The sequence below is a fragment of the Acinonyx jubatus genome, chromosome B1 (assembly GCF_027475565.1).
Source record: "Acinonyx jubatus isolate Ajub_Pintada_27869175 chromosome B1, VMU_Ajub_asm_v1.0, whole genome shotgun sequence".
Lineage (NCBI taxonomy): Eukaryota > Metazoa > Chordata > Mammalia > Carnivora > Felidae > Acinonyx > Acinonyx jubatus.
The window spans coordinates 63,483,566-63,511,306 of NC_069382.1; the positions used below are offsets into that span (position 1 = coordinate 63,483,566).

The following is a 27,741-nucleotide window of genomic DNA, read 5'->3' on the forward strand; positions in this document are numbered from 1 at the left end:
AGGCTCTACGCTGTCAGCACAGAACCCGATGGCAGGGCTCGAACCCACAAACTGTGAGATCGTGACCTGAGCCGAAGTCGGACGCTCAACTGACTGAGCCACCAGGCGCCCCAAGACATGAGCCATATTAATAAGAAAAGATAAGAGCAGAGCGGAACTGCCATATACCAAGAGTAAGCTTGGTGTGTGGAAGGGAGATTAAGACCAGTGAGATGACGGGCACAAGGGAGGAAAAAGCAAAAGAAGAATGGAAATGAGAGATAAGCAGCAGCCAGATCAAGCAGAGCAGGGAGAATGGATTTTATTCTAAGAGTGACTGCAAATATTTAGAGTTTTTAACAGAAAATTACATGTAATTTCTCTCTCTTCAGCATTTCCATCTGTACATTCCACTACTATAGTACATGCTTCTGTAATACATTTCTTCACTAACGTTATTTATCACTTATTTCCAACATGTCTTTTCTACTAAACTGTTAGCTCCTTAAGAGCAGGGACTGTATTGATTTATCCACCTTCTTGTATGCCCAGTTCATAGTGCAGTGCATAATATATGGCAGTGCTAAGTAAATGATTACTGAATGAACAAATGGGTATTTTATTTGTTCATAAACCTCTACTCCTGGTTGTAACCTTTCTATTGAATTCTGGTCTCATACTTGCAAATGCTACTGGCATTTTCAATTAACTGTCCAATTTTTTTTCCCTCAAGTTCAACTACAAACTCATTATTTCATTCCAACTTCTCCATATTTATTGGTTAATATCAACTTCTTTCTAGTTTCCTCAGTTAGAAATGTTAGAGTACTGGGGCACCTGGGTGGCTCAGTCTGTTTAGGGTCCAACTTCAGCTCAGGTCATGATCTCTCAGCTCGTAGGTTCGACCTTGTTTTGGGCTCTGTGCTGACAGCTCAGAGCCTGGAGACTGCTTCAGATTCTGTGTCTCTGTCTCTCTCTGCCCCTCCCCTGCTCATGCTCTGTCTCCCTCTCTGTCTGAAAAACAAATAATCACTGAAAAAAATTAGAAATTTTAGAATACTTTGATTCTTCTGATATTGGGAATTTTCTTTACTTCATTGACTCTAGCACTGGTTCAGACTTTCAGTATTTAACCTGGAGCCATCCAACAGACTTATCTGGCTAGGACATTCTGACTTAAATTTCTTCTCTTTTCACATTGACACCACATATCTCTGCAAGATCATTGTCGCTGAAGTGTCATTTTATTCATAAGTTTGTTCATTGTTCTATTTATCAACCATTTTTCACACTAATGTGTGTTTGATATGTGGCATTTTCTTGTATAAATCCTTAATTAGTGCTCACATGAACTATATGAGATAGTATTTTTATCTCCATTTTATAGGTAAGGAAAATGAGATTTTGATATGTCAGGCTACCTGCTTAAGGTTACTTTTTTTTTTTAAGTTTATTTACTTATTTTGAATGAGAGAGAAGGAGAGAGCACAAGTGTGAAGGGGCAGAAAGAGAACAAGAGAGAGAGAGAGAATCCCAAGCAGGCCCATGCTGACAGTGATGTGGAGCTGAAACTCACACACTGTGAGATCATAACCTGAGCCAAAATCAAGTGAGCCATCCAGGAGCCTCCAGGTTACTATTACACCAATAAGAAAATGGTAGGGCTGAGATTTGAACACAGGTCTATTTAGTTGGGAAAACTAAACTTTAGTTATTGCATTCATGAGTGGTATCTCAAGCTTAAATTCCTGCTTGTCTTTGGAGGTTATCCATGATACAGCCTACCAGTCTTACTGAACTTCTTATGACTGCTGAATTTGCATCCTGTATTTCACATTTCAAATGTTTTTCTAGTTATCTTCTGGGCATTGACCTTTTTACTTCAATTACATTGTAAGCTCCTTAAGATCTGACATGATGTATTACTCTTACGTTTCTGTGAAGGTCTGCTAATGTGGTGTGCACAGGACATATTCTCAGTAAAAAAACTGACAAATCTTTAGCACAGTCCTTGGCACATATGCATGCTTACTAAATGGTAACAATGATATTATTTATTATTACTGAAGAGCTGATACATTAAACTTAAGTTCTAAAAAGATAACTATAGAGAAGCCTGGGTGGCTCAGTCAGTTAAGTGTGCGACTCTTGATTTTGGCTCAGGTCATGATCTCACGGTTTGTGGCTTGGAGCCCCATATCGGGCTCTGAGCAGAGCCTTCTAGAGATTCTCTCTGCCCCTCCCCCACTCACACTCTCAAATAAACATTAAAAATTGTTTTTGAAAAAGATACCATCGAATTCCGATCTCTGCCTCAATCCTAAGAAATTTTTGCTTACCTTCCTTACGATCTAAACAGTTTTCCATGCTAAGTTTGTTCATTTTAGTCCCATCCTACCCTTTCTATTAAGTGGCATCAACTACAATATAGATCTTACCATCAACTACAATATAGATCTTACCATAACATCAACAAGCAGCAACATTCAGTCAACTATTACTGCTCTTTTTGAGAGTGCTTTGAAGAAAAACAAGGAATAGTTGCAGTAATTTTTTTCAGATGATTGTTAACGCGCTTGCTATCTATCTATCGATTTAACTTTAATGAAGTTTACTAGAAGTGTCTGTTCCAGACTTCTGGCTCAAGTTTCTTACTTACAGTGACTCGTGCAATCAGGTAACTCCCTTGCCCTACAAGCCCTCCTAGGCATCTCAGCCTGAAGTTGAATTGTCCCAGATGCAATAATTGGAACGTCCAGCCCCCTGACCCCAAAGTGCCCGGGGACGCAATGAAACGGAGGGTTTAGGGCCCCGCGGGTCCGCCCCGCCCCCGGTGCGCGCAGTCGCGTCCGGTCACGTCGTACGCTCCCCCGGAAGTGCCGCTGAGTAAACGGCGGGGGCGTGTCTCCAGGCAGCTAGGCGTGCAGTTACCCAGAAACGCGGGAAGTCGGGCCCTGGCTCGGTTACAGACGGGAACCCTGTTGTTCTGTCCTTTTCCCGAGGGACCCGCGAGCCTCTCTGAGGGCCCTGAAGGTGAATCCGACTGGGTCTCCGGCGCGACGCCATGGAAGTGGTGGAGGCCGCTGCCGCTCAGTTGGAAACTCTGAAATTTAATGGCACCAGTTTGGGAGATAGCCAGGGTCAGGCGGTGCTGTCTCCGAGCTGTGTACCTGTACCAGACCCTCGGCCGCCACCACAGTCGGGTGAGCGGTCCCCGGACACCGGGCAGGCCGCGGAGGCTCAGCCTGCAGAGGAACAGCCGCCTGAACTCGCGCCGCAATCAAGGCCAGAACCTCCACAGGGAGGGAACTGCGTCACCGGCTCGGGCTCCGCAGAGCAGACGCGGACCCCAGACTCTCTAGAGACCTCGGACTCGGATTCAGACTCGGACAGGTCGGGTGCCTAGGGGTCCCGGATCTCCGGAGGGTGGGGGGAGGCGCGAGGCCAGGGACTGAGAGGGTTCTCGCGTGGGCCCGGGAGGGAGGGAGGAGAGGTAGCTAAGCTTACTGAGCACGTGTTGACAAGTAGCTCGGACCGCCCATTCCTCTCTCTTCTGCAAATCGCGTGGTGAATCCGAGATTAATAGTCAGATCCCTCTTTCTTAAATGTGGTAGTCTGAAGGGTCCTATGTATAGATCGTAAAAAAAAAACCTGAGGATGATGGATTCGATAACCAGTTTGGCGTGTGTCCCTTTACGTTTATGATTTTGAGTTTTGACGGATCTTCAAACAAACAAACAGGCTTAGAGTGTGTTTTTTTTGTTTTTTTGAGCCAGATGAGTTAAGGAACGACCAGTTACAGGATTTCAGACATTTCCCGTTTGGCTCCTGACAGTTTTGTTAATTCGTAGAATTCTTGCAGGAAGCACGTGTTCGTGAAATTAGGGAAACGTTGTTATTTAGCATTATTATATGATCTGGATAGATTTTATAAACAGGTTTTTTTTTTTTTATAAATATGACACATGTGGTGAGAGAGGACTTAAGGTTGTAGGATGTTACTAAACCACACTGAACGTTATCTACACGTATTTGAGTGTCATGTGGGATACTGAATAGGTGAATAAAATAGAGAGAGGGACCAAAACTAAAACTAAACACATCAATACATAAATTAGAGGTGGTGAGAATTACAGTGAAGGGACAAGTGAGACATTGAGAAAGTAATAGGAGAGGCCAACCCTGTAGGACCCTGTAGCCATGTTAAAGTTTTCATTCAAAGTGTTAGAGAAGCTTTTGAATTTTAAGCAGAGAAATGGCATTCTCAGGTGTATATTCTAATAAGTTTTGCTCTGTAGAGAAGGAATTGAACTGGATTCAAGAGTGAAAGAAGAGAGGTGCCTGGGTGGCTCAATCGGTTAAGTCTCCCACTCTTGGTTTCAGCTCAGGTCATCATCTCAGGGTTTGTGGGTTCAAGCCCCACATCGGGTTATGTGCTGATAGTTTGGAGCCTGCTTGGGAGTCTCTCTCTCTGCCCTTCCTGCACTCGCTGTCTTGCTTTCTCTCTCTCAAAAAAAGAGTGAGAGCAGAGAAGCAAGAGTGGAACAGGGGTTTGTGTGGAAGTAGTTGGAAAGATGTTGCATCAGTTCATGATGACCATTGTTGTCTGGGTTAAATATTTTGAAGTTGCCCTAATAGATGGGGCAGTGAGCTAGACAAAGAGACATTGGTGGTGCTGTTTAGTGAAGTGGAGAGTAACCTATCTGGGATGGGGGCTGGAGACAAATAAGAGTGTTTAATTTGAACAGTTAATTTGAGATTTCTTTGACAGCTAATTGTAGATGTCAGGGAAGCATGGGATAAGTTTAGAGTTCAGAGGACAATTCTTGACTAGAGATGTAAAGTTGAACATCAGATTACAAATAGGATTTAGTTTAACTTTTTATTACAGACATTTCAAATTTGTTGAAAGTAGAGAGTAATGTAATGAATGCCCATGTACTCGTCACCACACTTAAACAGTTTCCATTATTTTGCTAATCTTGTTTTATCTTTTTTTTTAACCTGAGAATTTTAAAGGAAATCTAAAACAGCATGTCACCTTACCTATATGTTCTTTACATTTCTGACTGATAAAGTACTTGTTAAGCAACCACCATATCATTATCAAATGTAGTAAAATTAACCCTAATTCCTTAATACCACCTAATAGCCAGTCTGTATTCATATTTTGCTAGTTGTCTTTTAATAGTTGGTTTGTTTGAATTAGAATTCAAACAAGATTCTCAAACAGTGCATTTGGATGTTATGTCTGTTTAGTCTCTTTTAGGTGAACGACATTTTTTATTTAATGTTTAGTTTTGAGAGAGAGAGAGAGAGGGAGAACAAGTGGGGGAGGGGCAGAGAGAGACGGAGACAGAATCTGAAGCAGGCTCCAGGCTCTGAGTTTTAGCACAGAGCCCAACGCGGGGCTTGAACTCACTGGGATCATGACCTGAGCTGAAGTTGGACGCTTTACTGACTGAGCCACCCAGGTGCCCCAAGTGAAGGTCATATGTAAAGCCGTGAAGACAGAAGAAGCCACACAAGGGTGGAATACCTCCTTAACATAGTGGATGCCAAAATATGGAAGTTTTTTGAGGAAGCCAGTGGGAACCATGTCAAATGTTGCTGAGAAGTTAATTAAGATGACAGAAACATGTCCACTGGACTTCACAACATGGGGAATGTTGGTGATCTTGTCAAGGAGTGGTGGTGATGGAAGCCATTTTTGGGTAAAGACTGAATAGGAAGTAAAGGAGCAGAGACAGCATGTGTCAACAACAACCGTGTCAAGAAACTTTAAGGGGAGAAATGAGGCCATAGCTGGAGGAATCCAACAGAGGTAGTGTAGAGTTTTGATATGCTGATGGGAATGATCAGGGATAGAGGGGAAGATTCCTGATAATAGTAATAGTGGGAAGGAGTTCACTGGTAACAGAAGGAAAGACCATACTTGCCAGAACTAATGTCTTAATTTCAAGCACTTAATAGTCCATTGTTTTTCAGTGAATTATGGAATAGTATGGACTGGCTGTAGTAGGCAGTTTGAAAAAAAAAAAACGCTGTGCTAGACAAAGAAAGAAATCAGTGTACCTTTGGTGGGTAGGGGGTGGCTTCAGAGGAGGTAATATTTGAGTTGAGCCTATAAAGAAGAATGGAATTTTTCTGCCCTGGGGACATTCCAGTCAAATAGCACAAATAATGGCATGAGGTGTGAAAATAAGGGAATTTGGGAAGTTTTATATGCTTCTGTGCTAGAGAAGTGGCAGGAGATGGGATTGTAAAGGTTATCAGGAACCTGATTGCAGAGGGCTCTGAAATACACTAGGAGCATGGCCTGTGTCTTGCACCCAGCGTAGATTTATGGAGAAAGTTTTAAAGGTTTTCTCTGTTCAGTGTTTTCTTAATAAAGAAATGGAAAGAATGGTACAAACACACAGCTGTCATCTTGATTTAATACTTATTAACATTTCAGAAGTTAGTTTCAGAGCCATTTTATTTTTTTAAATCTTTATTTATTTTGAGAGAGAGAGAGGAGGAGAGAATCCCAAGCAGGCTCTGCACTGTCAGGGCAGAGCCTAACACAGGGCTCCATTTCACCAACCATGAGATCACGACCTGAGCCGAAATCAAGAGATGCTTAACTGACTGAGTCACCCAGGTGCCCCATTAATGAGCCATTTTAAAGTCATTTATAGGTATTATGACACTTTCTCCCTGAATGTTTCAGCATGCATTCTCTAAGGGGACATTTTCTTACATAATCACAATTACCACACATAACAAAATTAATAATTCCCTAAGATCTGATGTCCAATCATGGATTTTTTTTTTTATTTTTTTTATTTTAAGCAAGTGTGAACTAATTAGGAGGGAAGGTCATGAAAGGGTGAAGGTTAACAGCAGTAGAAGGAAGGGTTGACTGTAGTGGAAAGAGACTACTAGTGTTAACGCCAGTTATACAGTTATTACAGAAAGGTGAGAAATGAGGACTTCCCCCAAATATGGTCATAGTGACAGTGGAAATGGGAGTGAGAAGTGGAGTAGGAGTGAAGTTTGCCATCTGAAGATAGTATTTTATCACTGTGAGATTGCATTAGCTCAAAATGATTCCAACTTTTCTACCTATAGTGAGTGGATTGAAGACTAAGCAATGAAATAAAATAGTAGCTCAAGGAGAGAAGCGGGTTTAGTAGGGAGAATTTTTTTTTTTTTTTTAAACTTGTTGCTAGTATGAGGTAAGTGTAGGTTATTCATACAGAAGTGGCCAGTGTACAGCCAGAGATAAGGGGTGGAGCCTAGAATTTTCAGTATCAAAGCCGATGATTTAGGAGTTATCTATACAGGAGTGATGATTGAAATCATTGGAATGGATGAGGTTATCCATGGGAAGAGGACAAAGAAGAAGAAATGAGGATGGACTTAAAAACATAAAATGTGCTGAGGGACATAATCAGCAAACAATTTAAACTAAGAGGGTTACTGGTAATTGCTGTGGAAATCAAGGGCTAAGGGAGTTTTTAGAGAGTAGAGTGGTCAGCATGATTGGTAATTTTCAGGAGTTTCCCAAGTTGCATGAAACTGAACATTTTATTGGCAATTAAGTGATCTTCTGGTCATTGAGTAGTAAGAAAGGTCTCTTGTTCAGAGATTTTGTGAGTGATTTGTCAGATGCATAATTACATTAAGACAAATGTATGATGTGTGAGACTATTTTAATAAAAAGGTTTTGGGTTATAGCAGAGGTTTTGCAAATGTTACCAATGGATTAAAGTCTACTTTCCAAAAATCATAGTCAATTTCGAGATGCTAGCTTTTGAATTATATCAGCAACAGTAAATACATAGTAAAGTAGATATTTCCTAGTTGAACACTTGTAATTTGTACTGTTTTACTACTGCTTTACTAAGTTTTCAACTTTTTCTCCCCTACAGTGACACAGATTCAGATAGTTCAAGCTCCTCCTCGTCCTCATCATCTTCCTCATCATCGTCCTCTCATCTGTCACTTCCTCCACTGCTGTCAGATGGAGAAGATGATTTACAAATTGAGAAGGAAAATAAGAATTTCCCTCTTAAAACAAAAGATGAGTTACTCCTTAACGTAAGTACTTCTGTTTGTTCTTAAACTTAATTTGCATGTTATAAAAGATGTTACGGTACTAATTCTGGTCTCATTTGGCCTGTATCTGCCTCCATAAATTTGAAGACTTCTCAACCTGTTATTGGGCAGACTTTTGCTATGCCTTGTTTTTTGTTTTGTTTTTGTTTTTTTTTTAACATAAAAGCAAGGATTGATCTGGTTGCTAAGGTTGCTTCTAACTCTAAAGTTTGAAAATTGTTCATGCTGGGCATCAACTTTAGTTTGCTACTTTTTAAAAATTTTCTTAGAAAAGATTTCATATGTGGATTTACAACCTTGGTGATATGTGTGTGTGTGTTTGTGTGTGTGTGTGTTTGTCCACATGTCAGAAAATTTTGTCCAATAGTAATTGAAATCTTTTTTTTTTTTTAAAGTTTATTTATTTATTCCGAGAGAGAGAGTGAGGGGAGAGGCAGAGAGAGGGAGACGGAAAATCCCAGGCAACCTCTGCAATGTCAACTTTAAGCTAGCCGGATGTGGGGCTCAAACTCATGAACCATGCGATCATGACCTGATCTTCAGCGTGAGCTGAAGTCAGGCATTTAACCGACTGAGCCACCCAGGTGCCCCATAATTGAAATCTTTTTATTAATTTATTTATTTTTAAATGTTTATTTACTTTTGAGAGAGCAAGAGTGTGCATGCCCAAGTGAGCAAACACAGGTGGGGGGAGGGTCAGAGAGAGCAGGAGAGAGAGAATCCCAGACAGGCTCCACAGTGCAGAGCCCAATGTGGGGCTCATTCTCACAAACCATGAGACCATAACCTGAGTTGAAATCAAGAGTTGGACACTTAACTGACTGAGCCACCAAGGCACCCTTGAAATCTTTTTAATTGATTGCATTTAGAGGAGTAGAAAGTGAAATTAGATGGGTAGAGTTTCTTAGGACCCCTATTTACTTGAGGTTTGGGAACATTTTATTGTTGCAGATGGAGAAAACTTGTTCATTACAGGATGGTATTTATTGGCACCTGATAGGTTTGGTTTGTAAAGTAGTCTCGTGTGGTTATTTCCTCTTAAACTGTAAACCGTTCCTAGAAGGATGGTGATAGTTTGGTTGAAATGTCATGATCCAATAGAAATATCTCCTCAGAATTTCAGAATATAGGCTATATTGCCCCATGTTTATTCTCTCTGTACCCGTATGTACTTTACTTATTGCTAATGTTTTTTAAAAATTTAATGATCACTAATTACAGTTATTATGTAATACTTAAATCAATGAAACATTTTAGTGCAAGGTTTGAAAGCATTTAATTTTTTAATTTTTAATTTTGAAAACATTTTAAAAGCCTGGAGGTAATTGGGCACCTTTTTATGACCTACCAATATTATTTCTTTTTCTCTACTTGTAGTGAGAAATATCCTATCTTATGCTTTATGTATTGAAAACCGCTTGGATTTTTATGCAGCTTCATCAAACTACGGACATTGATATCCCTTCCTGGCCTTTTTATGCACAGGCTCTCCCAATTTATGACTATTTTCTGAAAATATTGGGAGACTTCTTTGGTCTTTCTCTTGTATTTTGGTCACCTTTCTAAGTTTTCTCAGACAACAAATAAAGGACTGCAGTACTCCTGTATATATATCATTTAAGCATTTTTTTTTTAATTTACTCATTTTTGAGAGACAGAGACAGAACATGAGTGGGGGAGGGGCAGGCTCACCCTGAAGCAGGCTCCAAGCTCTGAGCTGTCAGCACAGAGCCCAATGTGGGACTCAAACTCACAGACTGCAAGATCATGACCTGAGCTGAAGTTGGACACTTGACCAACTGAGCCACCCAGGTGCCCCTGTATATCATTTTTTAAATTTATCTTACTATACCTGGAATTTTACCTTGTGAATCTCTTGAAATTTAATGCAAAATTTTAGTCTATATGTTTAAGTATTTTTCTTGGTATATTGTGCTCATATTTTCATCAGAAAACCAAAAGGATCCATGTTTACACAGAGGTCAGGAACTACCTTCTGGAAGGCTGAGTTCATATCTCATCTTTGTAGCTTCCATAGTATCAGGTAGGGTGCTTGATAGATAATGAGTTGTCAGTCAAGAGTAATATATGATTGTAGAACGAGTAAGGGAACTGGCATTTTACATTCATTCATTCTTAAACTATTCTAGCACACCTGTCATATACTAAGTGCTATAAACAAAACCCTCCAGTTTCTGCTCTCATAGTGCTTGGTGGAGAGAGACAGACAGTAAATAAAGCAGAGATAAATATAATTTTGGAAGTGCTATTGAATTGTGAAAGTATGTTTGGTTAGTATCAGAAAATTACAGGTTTGCTGGGAAGGTATGTTAGCTTTTGAAACTTGAACAGTGGACCAGTCTGTTCCCTTCTGTGCCAGTTCTGAGGGATCTTTGGGAAGGATGTAAGAAGCAATTATAGTCTTTACTTTTCAACTTTGGATTCTTGAGTAGCTTTTCACTTTATTTTATATTTACATGATTAGGAAGTCAATTTATTGGAAATTCCTAATCCTTTAGACTACTGCTACTAGAGTTGAGTAGAGGAACGAGTTCCTTGGTCTGCCATAAATCTTTGACTTAGGGCTGTGAAAGAGTATATATTAGGACTCCTTCAGGACTTCAGCTCTCAAGTTCAAGGGAGAAGAATGACTTGGCCCTGATGAGCAAGGATGGTATGGTTACACATACTGCGTATCTTTAGGATTCTGCTGCCTTTTTCTCTGTTGATCAGTAGGTTTTTCTCCATAGACCTGGCAGTTTGGCCATTGATATTCCTATATGCAAGTCTTGTGAAGAACTTAATACTGGTTTACCTGGGGCCTGGTACACAGCCCTGAACACATCATTGAGGCTAGTGGAATGTGTCTTCGGATTGCTTGAGCATTAGTCACAGTCACTCCTGTTTATGTGGGAAAGTATGTAGGAGAGTAAGTGCTTTAGAGAAAGTACATGGGCATGTGTGAAGGTGGGAGCATGTACGAGCCAGTTTACAGAAAGGGAGTGTGAATGTGTGTGTATTTTGAGGAGGGTGAGGGTTGTGTGGTTAACACCAAGCCATGCAAACCACAAGGAATGGGTTCTCTGTCATAGGAAAGGGAGGCTTCTATCCATTTCGGAAAAGGATGCTATTTAGTCAGTAATAACAGTTACCGTATTAGAGAATAAAAGGGAAATACTTGGAAGAGGTTATCACACGTGACTTATGTTGGACTCTTGTGGTTGTGAGTAGCAGAGGCTCTCCAATTACCTCGAGAAGGGAGATGTATTGTAAACTTACTTGGGGAGGAAAGCCATTGGGAACTAGGCAGCTATTGAGGATGGTCATGCTGTTTCTTTTATAGGCCTCTTGGATATTCTCCTAGTTCTCTGAGTGTCATTTTATTCTTTCTTTACTTCTTGACTTCTTCTGTTTACCTGTAGATTCATCTTTTTAATTCTAGCTCCCACATAGATTGTGACCCTGGCTCTCTATCTAGTATCTTCTGTCATCTTGCCCTTGACAAACCAGACAGTGCTATATTTCTTTGCTGACTTTGGGACAGTCCTATTATTTAGCTTATTAGATTTGTTTTTGTGTGTGTGTGATTTTGTTTAAGTAAAAACAAAATAAGTAAAAATAAATAAGTTTTTTTTTTTTTTGAAAATGACAGTCTGCTTTTCTGGGAACTATCCCCTCTTGACAGCTAGCTCTAGCCAGTATCAAATGTACCATCTTTTTCAGATCATACTGATATATCCTTTTAGCAGGGATTGTGCAGAGAACTGTTTCATCTATGTAGTCTATTTAATTTAATTTCATAATGAAATGCTGAAGAAAATTAATGAGACCTACTATTCATGTTGTCTTTGCTAAAAGGTACACATAAGTTAAAATCGACCAAGCAGTTCTATCCATTAGAGAGTTTCTGCTGGATGTTAGAGATCTCTAGAACATAGACATGCCCAATTTATCCCAGTTTTCCCCGTCTTACCTCTTTATAACATGTCTCATATTCTAGGCTGTTTCTACTGCCATTGAGGCATGCTGAGCATCATTTTTACCTTCAGTTAGTCTGTCAGGCAGGAATGTTGCCTCCCTGGATCTAGCTTTTTAAATCTTTTCTATTGTTGGAAAGTTAGGTCCTGGTGATCTAACTACTAACTATTGCAGGTCTTTAATTGTAAGTATATGGGAGATAGTGAAGTAACCTCAAGATTGTTCTTTTAGAATTAACCTTAGAGTGTTGCAGTAATCCCTTTGGATGACAAGATACGGTTATAACTTGATTTAAAAAAAGGAGGGGTGAAGAGAAGAGGAAAAAAAGAGGGAATGGTTAGCCATAGCATAGAGGCATTGAAAAGGAGGGTAATCTTAGATGGCTCTATTTATAATGTCACAATTATGTAATATATGCTGTTAAGTTTAGCCAAGTGGAATTATTCTTTTATCATATACTCCTCTTTAATGCTGAGAAGGTGTATATTTAACCTCCACAGTAAATGTAAAGCAGCGTAGATACTACAGCTTTGAAACTACATTAGACCACATTGAGTTTATTCAGTGTTTCAGTGAATTGGAAAATTAGGTCCTTTTTGAAAAACTTTCTCAGCAGTTTATGCCCTGAACTGTTTATTCAAATAAATCAGATGTAATTAAAAATTTAGAGTTGTAAAAACGTTTAAGGGATTGTGACATTTCAAAATCTTAATCAGAAATTAATTTTACACATTAATGCCTATTATTTTCTCTTCTGAAAACCTGAAGGGTTTTACTTAACATTCAAAAGTTATGGTTACAGTGCTTATGGGGATAAAAAATAGATAATGCTGTAGTAGGCATAATAGTATGTAATTTATACACATAATATAACATGACCAAGAAAAAACTTTAATGCTTTAGGCAATTTTTGGTACCTTCATAATTTAGAGACTGCCTATGTTATATTGTAAAACAAATGCATTTTGTGGTTAGGTTGAGTACACTATATTTTCTTTCTGATTTTGGCAGTGCAGATGCATATCCTAAAACATCCTAACATAAGGGTATGGAGACTATTTGGACCACCTCAAGTGGTCAGAAGTTACTTACAGCCGATTATTTCATGCCTGTTGATCTCCCACCATCCGTGAAACTGTATTGAACCTTGGTCTTCCCTTAAAAATCATAGACAGAATATGTTGTTTTCGAGGCCTACCTTGCTTTATAAGTTTTGCCTTAAATGAAGGCTTCTTTCAACTTTAGCTTTTTATGACTCTAGGTACATTTGAAATTACTGCATTCATTGTATCATAGAATACTGATGACACTTCTAACATTCTTTTTGGAATGTTTGATATTTAAGAAATGGCTTATGTACTTAAGAGGAGATATTTTTAAATTAATATGTGGTACTCTTTAAAAATAGTGCTCAGATTTTTTTTAAAAATTAAAATTTCATGCTTCGTTATACAAAATTATTTTAGTAAAGCTTATAGCAAGTAGAAATGATCCCTTAAACTTCAAATAAATAGTGTTTTATCCATTAGAGTAACCATATATGTTCTGTGAATATACCATATGGTTATTATTACACAGAAACATTCCATTTGTTACATTCTCCAATTCCTCAGTAGATTTTAATAAGTAAGTTCTTATTGCTTTAGAGGATAAAGACAAATGTCTGTTAAAGGGGAATCTAGTTAGAGAGTGACACCAGAAAGTTAATGATTGGATGCCTGATGAATGCTAGCCTTAAAAAGCTGTGGGATTTTCTGTAAGAGCAGATAACTTGCACTGCAGGGGTCAAGGAAGTCATCCTGACTTGATCTTAAATTACAAGGTAAGATAGGTATGGAAAGGTGACAGGTGAAGAGAATATGAACTTTCCCACTGAATAGATCCAGGGTGTTGCTTGGCAGTTGTATTCCCAGTGTTGGTTACTAGTAGGGGCTCAGAGAGTGTTTCTTCATTCATTCATTCATTCATTCATTCATTCATCATCCATACAGCTAATGTCGTCAGTTCTAAAATGGGCACTTTTTCATTTGTTAACATTTTAAAATTTGGGACTAATAATTGATGACATTTAAAAATTTTTTGGACAGTGCTTTATCTTTGTGATATATAAAGTCAGTGTCTTATTTGATGAAATACGGACTCCTCAGTTAACAAAAGAATGCTTAGAGTTATATTTATTGCTAAAGATTTTTTCGTATTGAGATCTTACTTTAATGTTTATGTGAGTGAACTTTTGGAGATACTAGGAACTTTGTTTCTGACAGTAATTTTAGAGAAAAACAGGATAAGAACATTGTATTTATTTAAAAAGAAAAATATAAAGACACTGCAAAGAAGTGTTGACTCATTTTTTAGGTGAAAATATTTAATGGGCTAGTCTCAATCTTAAATTTAGTGTCATATACAATAGAGTAATTCATGATGGCAATTAATGTGTACTGGTGAGAGATAGCTAAAGAAAAAGCTGAGTCCCATGGAACATTGTAAAAGTACTTTTTGTAAAGTTGATGAATTAGACTACTACTAAATGTTATATGTGGTCATAGTTACCACACAGTGTACAGACCTAATCCATTCTTTTTTCCAATATGTTTTACCAGCTATAGGGAAAAAAAAATTCCATTCATGGCTCTCAGTACTCCAGGGATTGGATCCTACTTTCCAACCATATCTGAAAAGTGAAGGCTCACCTAATAGCATCAGGTAATTGGCTGCCACATGCATGTCCTGTATTCTTGAGTAATCTGAGGAAAGTGGCCAGATAATTTTATTCCACTTTCCTCACTTTTAAAAATTCTCCCCAGTCTGCACCAGAAAGGATTAGTTGCCATTTGGAATGTTTGATTCCTTTTCTATTACCCTCTGCTGCCCTTTTTGTAGATTTGTGAATGAAAATCCAAATCAGGGTTCTTTAGATAATTTTGCCTCAGAAAATCATAAATTACTGATCTCTCTTTTTTTTCTTTTACTAATTTTTTTTCTTGCCCCATAAGTCTTAGAGAATTCAAGATCATTGTAATGCACAAATGTCATCTTCTCAGAGGGCCATCTTTGACCCATTAGCTCCTTCCAATTTTGCGATGAAGTCTTTGACACCCATTTTTTGACTAGTGTATCTACAGTTTAATAGGATGTATTTTTAATGTTCTATGGTACTCATTTGAATATTGTGCTTAATTGAACAACCTTGTAGGCCATACAGATGTTCAAGAATCAGAATATAATAAGCTTGTAACACGAACAATAATTGCTCTTTCACGGATATTTCAGAAGTGTAGTTAGGGCCATGCATTTCTTTAATGCCGTGGTTATGGGTATCTATTATCCAGAATTACAGTAATTGTGTTTGAGGCTGGTATATAATTTCTATCTTACTGTGCTGTCTTTTTGATTACATGCAGTTAAACATTTTTTAAATTGCATTATTAGCCATTTGTGTGAAATATTCAGAACTTTTGCTCACTTTTCTCACTATTTAGAATAAGAAAACCAGGACGCCTGGGTGGCTCAGTTGGTTAAGAGTTTGGCTCTTGATTTTGGCTCAGGTCATGATCTCACAGTTCATGAATTTGAGCCACCATGTCAAGCTCCATACTGACAGCGTGGAGCCTGCCTTAGGGTTCTCTCTTCCTCTCTCAGCCCCTCTCTGTCTCTCTCTCTTTCTCTCAAGTAAATAAATACAATAAATAAAACTTAAAAAAAAAAATCATCTTTAGAATAAGAAAACTGGTTCCCAGAAATTGATTTGCCTGAGGGTAGTATTTAAGTAGGGGGAAGCAGATTCAGAACTAGTAACAGATGTGATTCCAGTCTGCTGTATTTTTAGTGTTTGTGTAGAAATGCATGTGTAGCAATATTAGAATTTGATCATTTGAACTTTGATTATTTGGTTTCTGAATAATGTAGCATATTTTGTCTTGGTGATAGATGATTGTATCATAATGTAATAAGCTTTCTTAAATTGTATTTGTTTGGACCATCATATTGTCTTTTAATAAAGACTTTGACTTGGAACTGTAGATTGTGTAGGAAATACGTGATTGAATTTCTTAGTATGTTGAATTTCCGTCGTTCATTTGCCAAATGCTGGTATGTGACTAGGGTTTTTTATTTCCATGTGGCCTTTTCTTCTGCTGATGATGTGAATGAAGTATTTTTCTTCCTTTTCTTGCCTATTCTTTGTTATTACAAATACAGGTTTTGAATAAGTATGTCCAGAACTATTTTTACTCTTCTTTGATTTTGAGTCAGTAAACATAACGCTCACTGTATTTAAACAGTAGGATAGATATTTATCTCTGGTTGCAGATACTGTACATCCAAGACAGGTTTTAGTTTCTTTTTAATTTTGGGAAGTAAAAGTCATAAAAATAGAGATTGATCACAAATCTTCATTTCCCAGGTAGAGTGTTCAGATTATCATTAAGGCTTAATAGTAATATGGTGTATGCTGTTGTAATGTGGCCTTAAAATTATATCTGTATTGATGGCCGAAAACACATGGGTACTATTATTACCTGGGTGTATGTTTTGTAGCGGAGGGCTTTTTGGATGTCTGAGAACATAAAGCAGTGCTGTTCAGTAGACCTGTCTGCAATGGTGGAAATGTTCTATATCTGTGCTGTGTTAATACTGTAGCTGTTGAGCATTTGAAATGTGGCTAGTCCAACTAAAGACTGCATTTTAAATTTTATTCAGTTTTAGTTAAATTTAAATAGCCAAATGTAGTTAGTGTCTGGTGTTGTATAAGCAGAATAAAAGAAGCCTTTTTATCTACTTATCCATCTTTCCATGAGGGTTGTAGGTTAATCCAGGCTCATACTTTAATCTTCCTTACCTGCAGTATATAGCCTTTTCGTCTTTTATTTTCAGTACACTTGATTTTTGCTTATGTGATGGAGAAGATCTTTCTATCTCAGATTTCCCTCATCACCTCTACCTTCAGCTTTTTAGTTTATCAGTATGACTTTTACTTTTCTTTATATCCTATGTGTACTGTCAAGAGCAGTAGTGTCCTTCAATATGTGTTCTGGCTATTTTTCCCCACTTATTGGAGTGTGTCTGTGTTTTTCCTCTTTTTTTGTGACAAATGTATCCTTTCCCCACTCATGGAAAACAAAATGATTGATTTTTATTTCTTTAAAGGAGATTATGTGACTGAGCAGATTTATTCGTTACCTTACCAGGAACAGCTGCCAAACAGCGACTGTGTTATCGGGCAGCCAGGTGTTAATCTAATAATTGTAATGATGTTTGCTGCTGCAAACCTGAAGTATCTATGTATCAGTCCTGGGCAACGAAGCTCCCTTAGAAGCCTGTGTTTCTTACTTTCATTCCTTGAGGATTCTCTTTTGATTCCTGGGAATTGCATTTTCATTATTTGATTTTGCCGATTGAAAAAGACTGTGACCTCTTCTGAGAGTTTTGTTTAACTTAGACTGATGAGGTAAGTCATTTCATTTAAGAAATATGTAGTAAGCACCTACTATGTGCTAGCCACTGTTCGGGGTGCCACAGCAATCAGCAAGGCTGTCCAAGTCCTGCTTGTTGTTGTATTTATTGTCTAGTTAAGGGAGTGGACTTCAAGCAAGTTATAAACACATGGGATGTTAGACAGTAAAGTGTTTTACAAAAAAGAAAATTAGCAGGGTGATTTAATAAAGAGTAACTAGGCTTGGTGTGGTGGTACTTCAGATTTAATAGTTAGGGAAGAGAAAGTAAATTTGACATCCAAACATCAAGACAAGATCTCCTACTGCCCAGTCTGACATAGCAATCCAAGGAACTTTCCTCTTGAAACTGTCTCTTTGAACCTGACAAAAATCTTTATGGAAAGCATATGTGTTTAAAAAGGACAAATATAATATCTCTTCTTCTCTGATCCAGTCCCCAAGATGTTGTCATGTTCAAAGCAAATATACTGCTTTACTTCACTGGACTTTCAAAGGTAAACGCCCAAACATATAAAGCTTTTACTCTGGAATTGTACTAGGCTGATTTCACTTATTTCTTATAAATTTTATGCACAATATTTAGTTTGTTATATACTTCTTGTGTTCTGCAGAGTATTTGTGAGAGAGATTTCATATATCACTTAAATACGTCTTTTACTATTAAAAGGCAATTTAATGCCTTCATTGACCTTTTTAGGAATGCTTAGAAAACATTCCTATGTTATAAGATACTGGGATAACTGAACTAGAACTAGAGGTATGGTGGTGATCACAGATAACAGTATTTCTGGGGTTTTTTTCCCTGAGTTTGGTTCTGTATGGGACTAGAGATCCTCCTCATTTGTAGGCAGTTTTGTCCTGTTAATACATAGCTCGGAAACAGGATAACAGGAATTAAGGAAGCCTCTCAGACTCTGCTTTTGACCACAGTTGTGAGTTCCTGCCCCACTACAAATATTCTGGCTTTGTATATCTTCCCCTGTCATCCTCATTGCTAGATGTGTCTCATAAACATCCTTAGAGAACATCAGGATTTCATCAGATGTTGAAGCTGACCTGCTGAACTTATAGTAAATTATGTTATAATGATCTCAAATGATGATGAAAAGGCATTAGATAAAGTTCAACAGTCTGATCTAAAAAAAAAAAAAATCCACACACAAATAGAAACACAAATAGGAATAGATGGTCACTTTCTTAACCTTTTTAAAAAGAAATTTCAGTCAAGACACATCATTATGCTTAACATTAAAACATTCCTAATAAAAACTCATTCATCATGCCCTCTATCATTACAGTTGCTTGACACTTGATATTCTGGAAATAGCAACCAATATTATTTGAAAAGTTAAAAACATGATGTAATGATGTTGAAAAGGAGAGGGATTTAACATGGTAATATAGTGAATACACAAGAAAGTGATTGGACATAAATTTCAGCATGATGCTTTTTTGTGTTCAAATAATACCCTATAAAGATACATTTATAATAGCAAAGATACTAAATAACTAGGAATTTATAATATCAAATAAGGTAGAAGATCGCTTTAAATAAACCTAAGGACTATTTATGACTTAAAAAGACAACTCTAAACGTGATTTTAATCACTACTAACAAGACTCATATATGACAAAATGGTTTTAAAGTTTGTGTAGTGAAATAAACCTGAGAATAGTTAGGAAAATTTCCAAGGGGAAAAATATGGATGAAGTGAATAGAAGAACTTGCCTTATTCCCAAATATTAAAACATGTAACGAAAGGCACAGTTGTTAAAATAGTTTAGGACTGACACTGAAATAAATCCGTGGAACTGAGTGGAGATTTCAGTAAAAAACCCAAATATATAAGTACATTTAGTACATGTTAAAATTTATTCTTCAAATCAGTAGAGGAAAGGATGGATTGTTCTATAACACATGGGGATAATTGGCCAGTAATATGGATAAAGATAAAGCCAATCTTTGCTTTGCTTTTATACAGAAGTAAAATTATAAATGGACCAAATTGAAATATTAAAAATGAGATTAGAAGCAATGAAAATATCAGTGAATTTAAAAAGCGATTTTGGTATAGGGAAGGTCTTTCTTTTTGTGACACAAGTGTCAAAAGCCAAAGAAAGAAAAGCTTGATATATTTAACTACATAAAAATTAAAATGCTGAAGTTCGTTAAGCAACTTAAATGCATTCTGGGAGGTAAGGAAGTGGATATTTTCTTCATATTTGATAAAGGGCAAATGTTCTTTAATACAAAGTTCTTATAAATTTATAAAAAGATAAATTTTAAAGAAAAATGTATAAGATATACAAACAATTCATAAACAGAGAGCCAGGAAACACGTAAAGATGCATAGTCTTCCTGATTAATGAAGAAATTCAAATTAAAGCAAGATGTATTTTATATTGTAGACCTCTCAGACTGGCCAAGGTTTCAGGGTTGCTTCTCAGTGATTACAAGAATCTGGGAAAATCTCTCATCATTTGTGGAATTGTTAATTGATGAACCTTTTTGACTCCCCCCCCCGTAGTGCAAATGGGGGGAGGGGCAGAGAGACAGGGAGACACAGAATCTGAAGCAGGGTCCAGGCTCTGAGCTCTCAGCCCAGAGCTGGACCCCATTGCAGGGCTCAAACCCACGAACTGTGAGATCATGACTTGAGCCAAAGTTGGACGCTTAACTGACTGAGCCACCCAGCTGCCTCTGACAAAACCTTTTTGGAAAGAAATTTAACAGTATCAGTAAAAAATGAAAAGTGTTTATACCTTTGGATCTAGCAGTTCTACTTACAGGAATTTATAACAGGAGTTATGCAAAGATACATGTGAAAGTTCATTGTATCATTAGGTATGATAAAAATTAAAAAGTGGCAAATATATCAGGTGACTGGTATTAAGTTATAGTCCATCTATACAGTGATATACTGTAAGAATGTTTAAAAAATTAGGTGTTTGTTTTGTTGTAGAAAGATGTACAAAATGATAGGTAAAAAGGATAGCTTGCATAATTGGATATTTTAAGTAAAATATTTTAAAGTTAGAAATGTAGAGTTTATATCTGCATAGTAAGTGTATTTAAAAGACTGTTAACAGCCATCTTTGGAGAGGAATTGGGAGGTTGAAGGTAATAAGGTTAGGGAATTTTTGCTTTTTGCGTTGAATCCTTCTGTACTGTTTTTTTCCTTTTTTAAAAAAAGGGAACATATATTTTATATTTTAAAGTTAAAGGAAATCAAAACAGTATCAGAATATAGATCGATATCAAAATATAATGACTATATATTGCATAGATTTTTATTCCTCTTCATAGAAAATGAAAAACAAGGAGCTTTTCATTTTGTGGCCAAATAGCATTTATTTATTTGAGAATAACATTGATTTTTGTGTCCTAAGTGTTAATGGCATGTGGTCTACCTCAGTTCAGAAGTTTTCCCAAAAGCTCTAACAGCGCTTTCTCTTTTGGAGACTTCTTATTCTTTGTTCTGCCTCCATGATCCTGAGTTTATTTAAGCAGTGGGCTTTATCACAATCCAAAAGTGATGAAAATTTTTGTATTAGATTTAACTATAGTTTGGTTAGTCAGTGGGGCAGATTTCAGATTTCATCACTATACTTCTGTATTAGTGTGGTGCCTGGGTGACTGACTCTTGATTTTGGCTCAGGTCATGATCTCACAGTTTGTGAGTTCGAGCCCTGTGTTGGGCTCTGCACTGACAACGTGGAGCCTGCTTGGGATTCTCTCTCCTTCTTTCTGCCCCCCCACCTCAAAATAAGTAAGTAAACTTAAAAAAAAATAAATTTACACTTTTGCATTAGAAAATGCCATTTGCTATTTTTAAGAGGTGCCACTCCTAGAAGCAGAAATCAGTGTAATTTGTCCTCTTAAATATCAGTAAAGCCTTCTTGTCTGCAGTCTCCCAGTGTTACAATTCTCCATTCTTGTATTTAACTGGGTGTGGGATTTCTTTACCTAAGAACTTCTTAAACGGGTCTGTTCCTTGTCACATGTTCTGTATCATTTCTACAAACTGTACTCCCTTCTCTATTCTAATGTACACATGGACCACTTTCAAACCATGGTCTTGACAAGAAAAGACTTTCCATGTTTAATATGCAAAAATGAACAGTGGCTGTCCTCTCCCTAAAAGAACTCAGAAAAATTCTAACATAAGACAGTCATTTCCTCTACCACCATCTAGACTAACCTTGCAGAGATTAAGTCTTAAGCATTGAATTGGTTGAGACTTTTAGTGTGGTTTTTCGTAAGTAATTCTTGTTCAGAAAATAGAAGCAAGTTATACACTTCAACTCTGGTTATATGATTTGTTAAAAACCTTGTTTGATCCCTGAAGAGGAAAATGATTACCCAAGATACATTCATCTGCAGTGTACTGTATTGTTTAGGTTTTCCCATCTTTTCCGACATTTCTTCAGAAGTTATCTTTTTCCTCCCAGACTAACTCCTGATATGCCATCCATAGGATCTTTACACTTTCAAGCCTTCTTAAGGAAAAAACTTCCTTGTAAAAGTTAATTATGATCTTTTGGAAAAGGTCAAAAATAGAAAGCTCTGTTTATTTACTTTAAAACCTAAGGTCAGTTTTATTCTTAAATTTCTCTTCAACTTCATCTCTACTTCAACGTCTAGTTTCTATAGCAACTGAGATAGGGTCAAAAAAGAGGAATTGTAAAGAAATTTAGTTTTTAACATAAAGAAAGAAGATTCCAGGAACACAGTCACCACTTTTGCAGATTGGAGCCTACATTCTGTATCCTAGAAATTCTGTATTTTTTCCTGAAGAGGCCAGACGTTTACTCTCTTTCACAAAGCCCCAGAAAAGATTGCTGCTTGTCTTCAACTGCTTAGTCCCAATCAAATTGATTAACCAAATTAAGACGGCTAAGAGAGAGAACACTTCTGTTGCAGAAGTCGTAGTGACCAATAGAATGATTTTTCTGGGACTCACTGTGTGAATTGTCTATTTTTTAAATCATGCATTCCTTAACAGTGATAGCTTTTTTTTTTCTTTTCTTTGTCTCATTCAAGTGTGATTGGTGGGAAAATCTAGGTACTTTTGTCTGTGTTCTTTGTCTAGCTGGATTAAGCTATAGATGTTATTGTATTACTCATGTGGGGAGATATTGGAGGTGGGAGAAATACTGCCAGACACTAACAAGGATAACATCACAGTGATGTTTTGAGTGCCTAACGTTACATCGTCAGACATGTTTATAAAACTTTAAATAGAAATGATGTCCCATTTTTTTGTTTAAGTTGGTGAAGCTGGAGGAAGATCAGTGCTTTTTTATATTATAGGAACTACCTTCTGTTGAAGAACTCACTATTATCCTGCCTGAAGATATTGAATTAAAGCCTCTTGGGATGGTTTCAAGTATTATTGAGCAATTAGGTATGTAAATGATTTTATTAATCAAATTTTTTGTATCCAGGTATGTGTTCATCAAAGAATTTATGGCTAGTGAATTTTCTGTGAAATATGTAATAATACTTCATTTTATAGTCACTAAGTTTGAATAGATAAATTCAGTTTTTACTTGTATAGGTTACTAATAAATACATTGTCTTTTTAAAAATTTAAAGTCTACTTTTACTGACATTTCTCCAGAATTTGATTTGCTATCTTCGTTTTTTACTACTATTAAATTACTACAAATTTAGTAACTTTACACAACACAAATTTATTATTCTACAGTTCTCTAGGCCAGAAGTTTGATATGTGCCTCACTCTGCTAAAATTAAAGGATTCGTCAAGGCTGAGTTTCTGTCAGGGCTCTAGGGAGGATCCATTTTCTTGTCTTTTTTAGCTTCTAGAGGCTGCCTGCATTCTTTGGCCCATGGCACCCTTCATCTTCAAAGGCAATAATATGCCTTATCTGTGACCCTTCTCCCTTCATCATATCTCCCCTGACTACAGCCTTAGAAGATTATCTGCTTTTAGGGACTCCTTAGGTTGGGCCTACACATATAATCCAGGATAATCTCCCCATCTCAAGGCTCTTATCCTTAATCACATCTGCGATTTTTTTTTTTTTTTTAATGTAAGCATATTTACAGGTTCAGGGATTAGGATGTAGGTATCTTTTGGGTGGGGAGTGAACATTTTTCTGCCTACTGCCTTTGATTTTTATTTTAGAAACATGTAAATTAGCTCTGTGATTTAATGGCATGAAATTTAAAGCTGTTGGTTGAGAGAACTACATATTACAGATTTCTTTTAGCCCTAGGATGTGAGGTAGGAACATGAAAGGCCTTGAAGTTAATGTAGCTACCATTAAGTCTTATAGTAAGATACACCTGAAAATAGAACTCAGAGTTGACAAAGTCAAAGATACTTAAAATGGGTGGAAGACCTAGATTGTCCACCAGCCTCCTTAGTTTACAGGACTTAAGGGACACAGGAAAACCCAATTTACTTGCCCTTATGATCAGTTGTATAATGAGTCAGTGATAGAAATTGGACTTTTGACCTTTTTCTAACAGTGTCCACACCAATATTTTTAAAACTTCATACATTTATAATTTTGTACTTTTACAATTTATTAATCAAAATTTTGATTAAAGTGAAACATCCTTTTTATAAAAATCATGATTATTAAAACTATTTATTTACCTGATTCTAAAATCCTTACATTTACTGGTTTTTGAGTTATCCTTTGGCATTTAAGAATGTACATAAATAAGTCAAATAAATAATTATTTGCTTACATGGTATGAGTTGAGCATCTATTAGGCTTGATGTTTATAGAAAAAATTTAGGTCATAATGTTTATCAAGAAAAAATGTAAACTATTTGATAAGCACAGAATAATGCTCTTTACAGATACTGTTTTGACTAGCACGCCCTAATAGACTAACAAAATTCTCAAGCTGCCGGGGAAAAAAGATTGTATCAAAATTATCACATACTCCTCTCTTCTGAGAGCCTAAAATATCTAACATTTTTTGGACCAGATTACAAAAGAGAAAATGAAGTATTAGTACATTAAGCAAAAAATAACATGAGTTCAAATGAGAACCCAAAGAGAAAAAGAGAGGATTTGGCTTTGTACTCTGCAGTTCTTCTACAAGTTATGCTGGTTTGTTCCTCTCTCTCTCTCTGTTTTAATTTGGAAAATACAGGAGGCTAATTAGATATTATTCACCTTGGTAGAAGTAGAGAGATGTCATAAAATTAAGGATCTTGTGCTAGTACCTATTTGACTGTTGAAAGCCTTTGAAAATCTTTATCAGTGTATGGTATAAACTTTAAGTTGATTTGTACCCAACGACCTGCAACTGCCACCTAGAATCATAATAAAAAAAGAATAGTTCTGTAGGCTGTGGAAACAGGGTCAGTAGTTGTGATGTTGCAGGAAGATTTTAGGTTCTGGTGATAACTTGGTCTGGAATTAGCCAGATTATGATTATAAGATATTAACATTATGATAATGTTAATCTCTTGAGTTCTGTTTTCTCATCCTTTTATGAAATGAAGGTATTAGATTAGGTGATCTTTTATTTTCATGTAATTTGATTCTTGGGAAGGGGATTAGGGAAGAGAGATGATTGAAAATGAATTCTCTTAGTGCTCACTATCATTATCAATCCTTACTCATCATCTTTATTCCAGAAACAGATCTAACTCAAAAAATGTTGATCCATATATAATCTGTGACTTATACGTATGTTCAGAACTTAGAAGCAGTAACTGATGGGAACGCCTGGGTAGCTCAGTTGGTTAGGTGTCCCTAACTACTGCTCAGCTCATGATCTCACAGCCCTGCATGGGGCTCTGTCCTGACAGCTCAGAGCCTGGAGCCTGCTTCGGATACTGTGTCTCCCCCACTCTCTCTGCCCCTCCCCTGCTCATTCTCTCTCTCTCTCTCTCTCTCTCAAAATAATAAATAAACATTAAAAAATATTTTTAAAAGAGGTAGTAACTGATACAATTGAAGTTTTTGAAGTGAATTTTAATAATCAATTACTATATTTCGTTTCTCAAGTAGATGTGACATCTGTAATGTGGCAAAGTATTCTTGCTTGTTACTCTAATTTTCTAAGAGCCTACTGCTTGTTTTTTCTCTTTGCTATGTATGGTAGACTGGTTGTTTAACATTTGTGTCATATACAGGAATTGATTATGATAGACTCGTGGGTTAATGCTATTGCTTTTTGAGAAAGAGAGTGATAAAAATTGCTGTTGAGTCCTATCATTCTTCATCTGTTCTGAGGAAGATGCTTTTATGAAGTCTTTAGCGTTTTCATAAAACAGTAAGTATTCAGTTCTTTGTAGAAAAGAACTTCTACAATGAGAAAGAAGACTGATTTTTCCTAAAATAAGAGTTTTGTGAGTAAATGCGATTATACTTTTTTGGATAAAAGTTGCTTGAGAAAATGTACATGACTTAAATTTATTGACTTTTTAATGGGCGATACAACTTTTCTGTGAGATTTTATACTTTAGGTTTTTTTTTTTTTTTTTTTTTTTTTTTAGAATTGTAGCTTTTTGGGTTTTTTTTTTTTTGGTGTTTGTTTTAAGTTTATTTATTTTGAGAGAGAGAGAGAGCATGCACGTGTGTGAGTGGAAGAGGGGCAGAGAGAGAGAGAGGTAGAGAGAATCTCAAGCAGGTTCCCTGCTGACTCAGGGCTTAATCTCATGACCACAATGTTACAACCTGAGCCGATAGATAGCAAGAGTTGAATGCTTAATGGACTGAGCCACCCAGGTGCCCCACACAGGTACCCTAGAACTGTAGCTTTCTGTATTAAATACAAATATGTAGACTCTATTTCCCTGTATCACTTGATAATAAATAGCTTATTGATGTAAGAGGAATAGTTACCAGATACATTATCTCATCTTAAATTTCATTTTAAATTATGTTGGAATTAAAGGCTAAATAAAATTATTACTTAAATTTTACATTATTGTCTAATTAAATCTTGAAATAATCTGCTCTGTTTCATTTTTCAGTAATAATTGAATCCATGACTAACCTACCTCCGGTTAATGAAGAGACTGTAATTTTTAAAAGTGATCGACAAGCAGCAGGAAAGGTTTGTTAAAAAAAAAAAAAAAATCAGATCTTGAAAATTATGCTGTTTCTTTGTTGATTGTTTTTTCTGACTTTCCCTATCTGTCCTAAAAAGAAAGAATTTATTAATTTTAGTAGGTGAGCAATCTAGAGCTCTGAAGTTTTAGTTTTTTCTTGATTTTCGTCAGTGCTTCTTATCTGTTGATATATTGGTTTAATACTGCTTATCACTCTTTGCTGCTTGCATCATTAAATATAAAATACATTTTTTTCCTGTTTGTCAGGTACTTTGTGAGGCAGTGGTTCTACATATTGAATATCTCCAAGTACTCAAAGTTGAGTGCAGGAAACTTTCTACAGTGTAGTAGTTAACCTTTTTTTGGTTTGTGAGTCCCTTTGAGTGGTGGCTCTCAAAACTTTAGACTTTGGTTTCCTTTGGTGGAATCTGAGGATGGAAAAAAGAAAAAGTAGAAAAAGATTTCAGCAATAGCTGTAAAGTGTCACTGTAAGCACATTCTGGGAAATTATGAGTATGTGTACTTCAGTACTTAACATAAAGTTGAGTCCCTTGTAACATCCTTCGAATGGAACAACTCTGCATGTCCATCTTTAATATGGAAGACTTCACATGTTACCAAGTCTGTGCAATTTTGAGCAGTCAGCAAAGGATGTAAAGTCAAGAATATAAATACCAACCAAGTGTTCCTTTTTCGGCTGTAGGGGTAGCTTTATTCACCTCAGCATTTCTGCACCATACAGAGTACAGTTCTTTGTGTACTGTGTTGAAGACAGATAAGAAGTAGCTTTTTGGGGTTTAGTTTTCCCCAGGTAGCCAACAGTCGGCTTCTTTTTTTGTTCTAGGACAATTAATTTATATCTAATCAGAAAAAAAGCGTATCTTTTTAATTATATTATTGGATCATTCATGTAATTTTCCCTTTTTTCTGCCATTTCCCTACTATCCCATTCTAACACAAGTTGGAAAGAGCTCAGGTTTTTATCAGGATCCTACCACCTTATACTACCTACTTATATTTATATTTAATGCAAGTATATTTAAGTTTATAATATATAAAATCATATATATATATCTATATGTTAGGTTGACAGGCTAATTTACCAAAGAGAAATGAGTGACTTAGGATTGTAAAGCAATCAGTGGTAGAATTAATTGGAGTCTAGAGCTAATCTATTT

The 27,741-nt window shown here is 36.6% G+C and overlaps 1 protein-coding gene and 1 long non-coding RNA gene across 3 annotated transcripts in view; one reads left to right on the plus strand and one right to left on the minus strand.

The window, feature by feature from the left end:
• LOC113602024 (uncharacterized) overlaps positions 1–2,856 on the minus strand; it is a 69,423-nt gene extending 66,567 nt beyond the window's left edge. Inside the window, exon 1 of the long non-coding RNA XR_008296053.1 lies at positions 2,639–2,856. This is a non-coding gene — a long non-coding RNA (uncharacterized LOC113602024). The remainder of the gene's footprint in view (positions 1–2,638) is intronic.
• A 30-nt stretch (positions 2,857–2,886) lies between these two features.
• Positions 2,887–27,741, plus strand: part of NAF1 (nuclear assembly factor 1 ribonucleoprotein) — a 75,738-nt gene continuing 50,883 nt past the window's right edge. The window contains exons 1-4 of one of the 2 annotated variants that reach the window (XM_053216757.1): positions 2,887–3,372; positions 7,896–8,064; positions 22,828–22,921; positions 26,486–26,568. In XM_053216757.1, coding sequence (XP_053072732.1) covers positions 3,044–3,372; positions 7,896–8,064; positions 22,828–22,921; positions 26,486–26,568 — 675 coding nt within the window. In that variant the 5' untranslated portion in view covers positions 2,887–3,043. The remainder of the gene's footprint in view (positions 3,373–7,895; positions 8,065–22,827; positions 22,922–26,485; positions 26,569–27,741) is intronic. The other variant, XM_015063707.3, reaches the window with a different exon arrangement.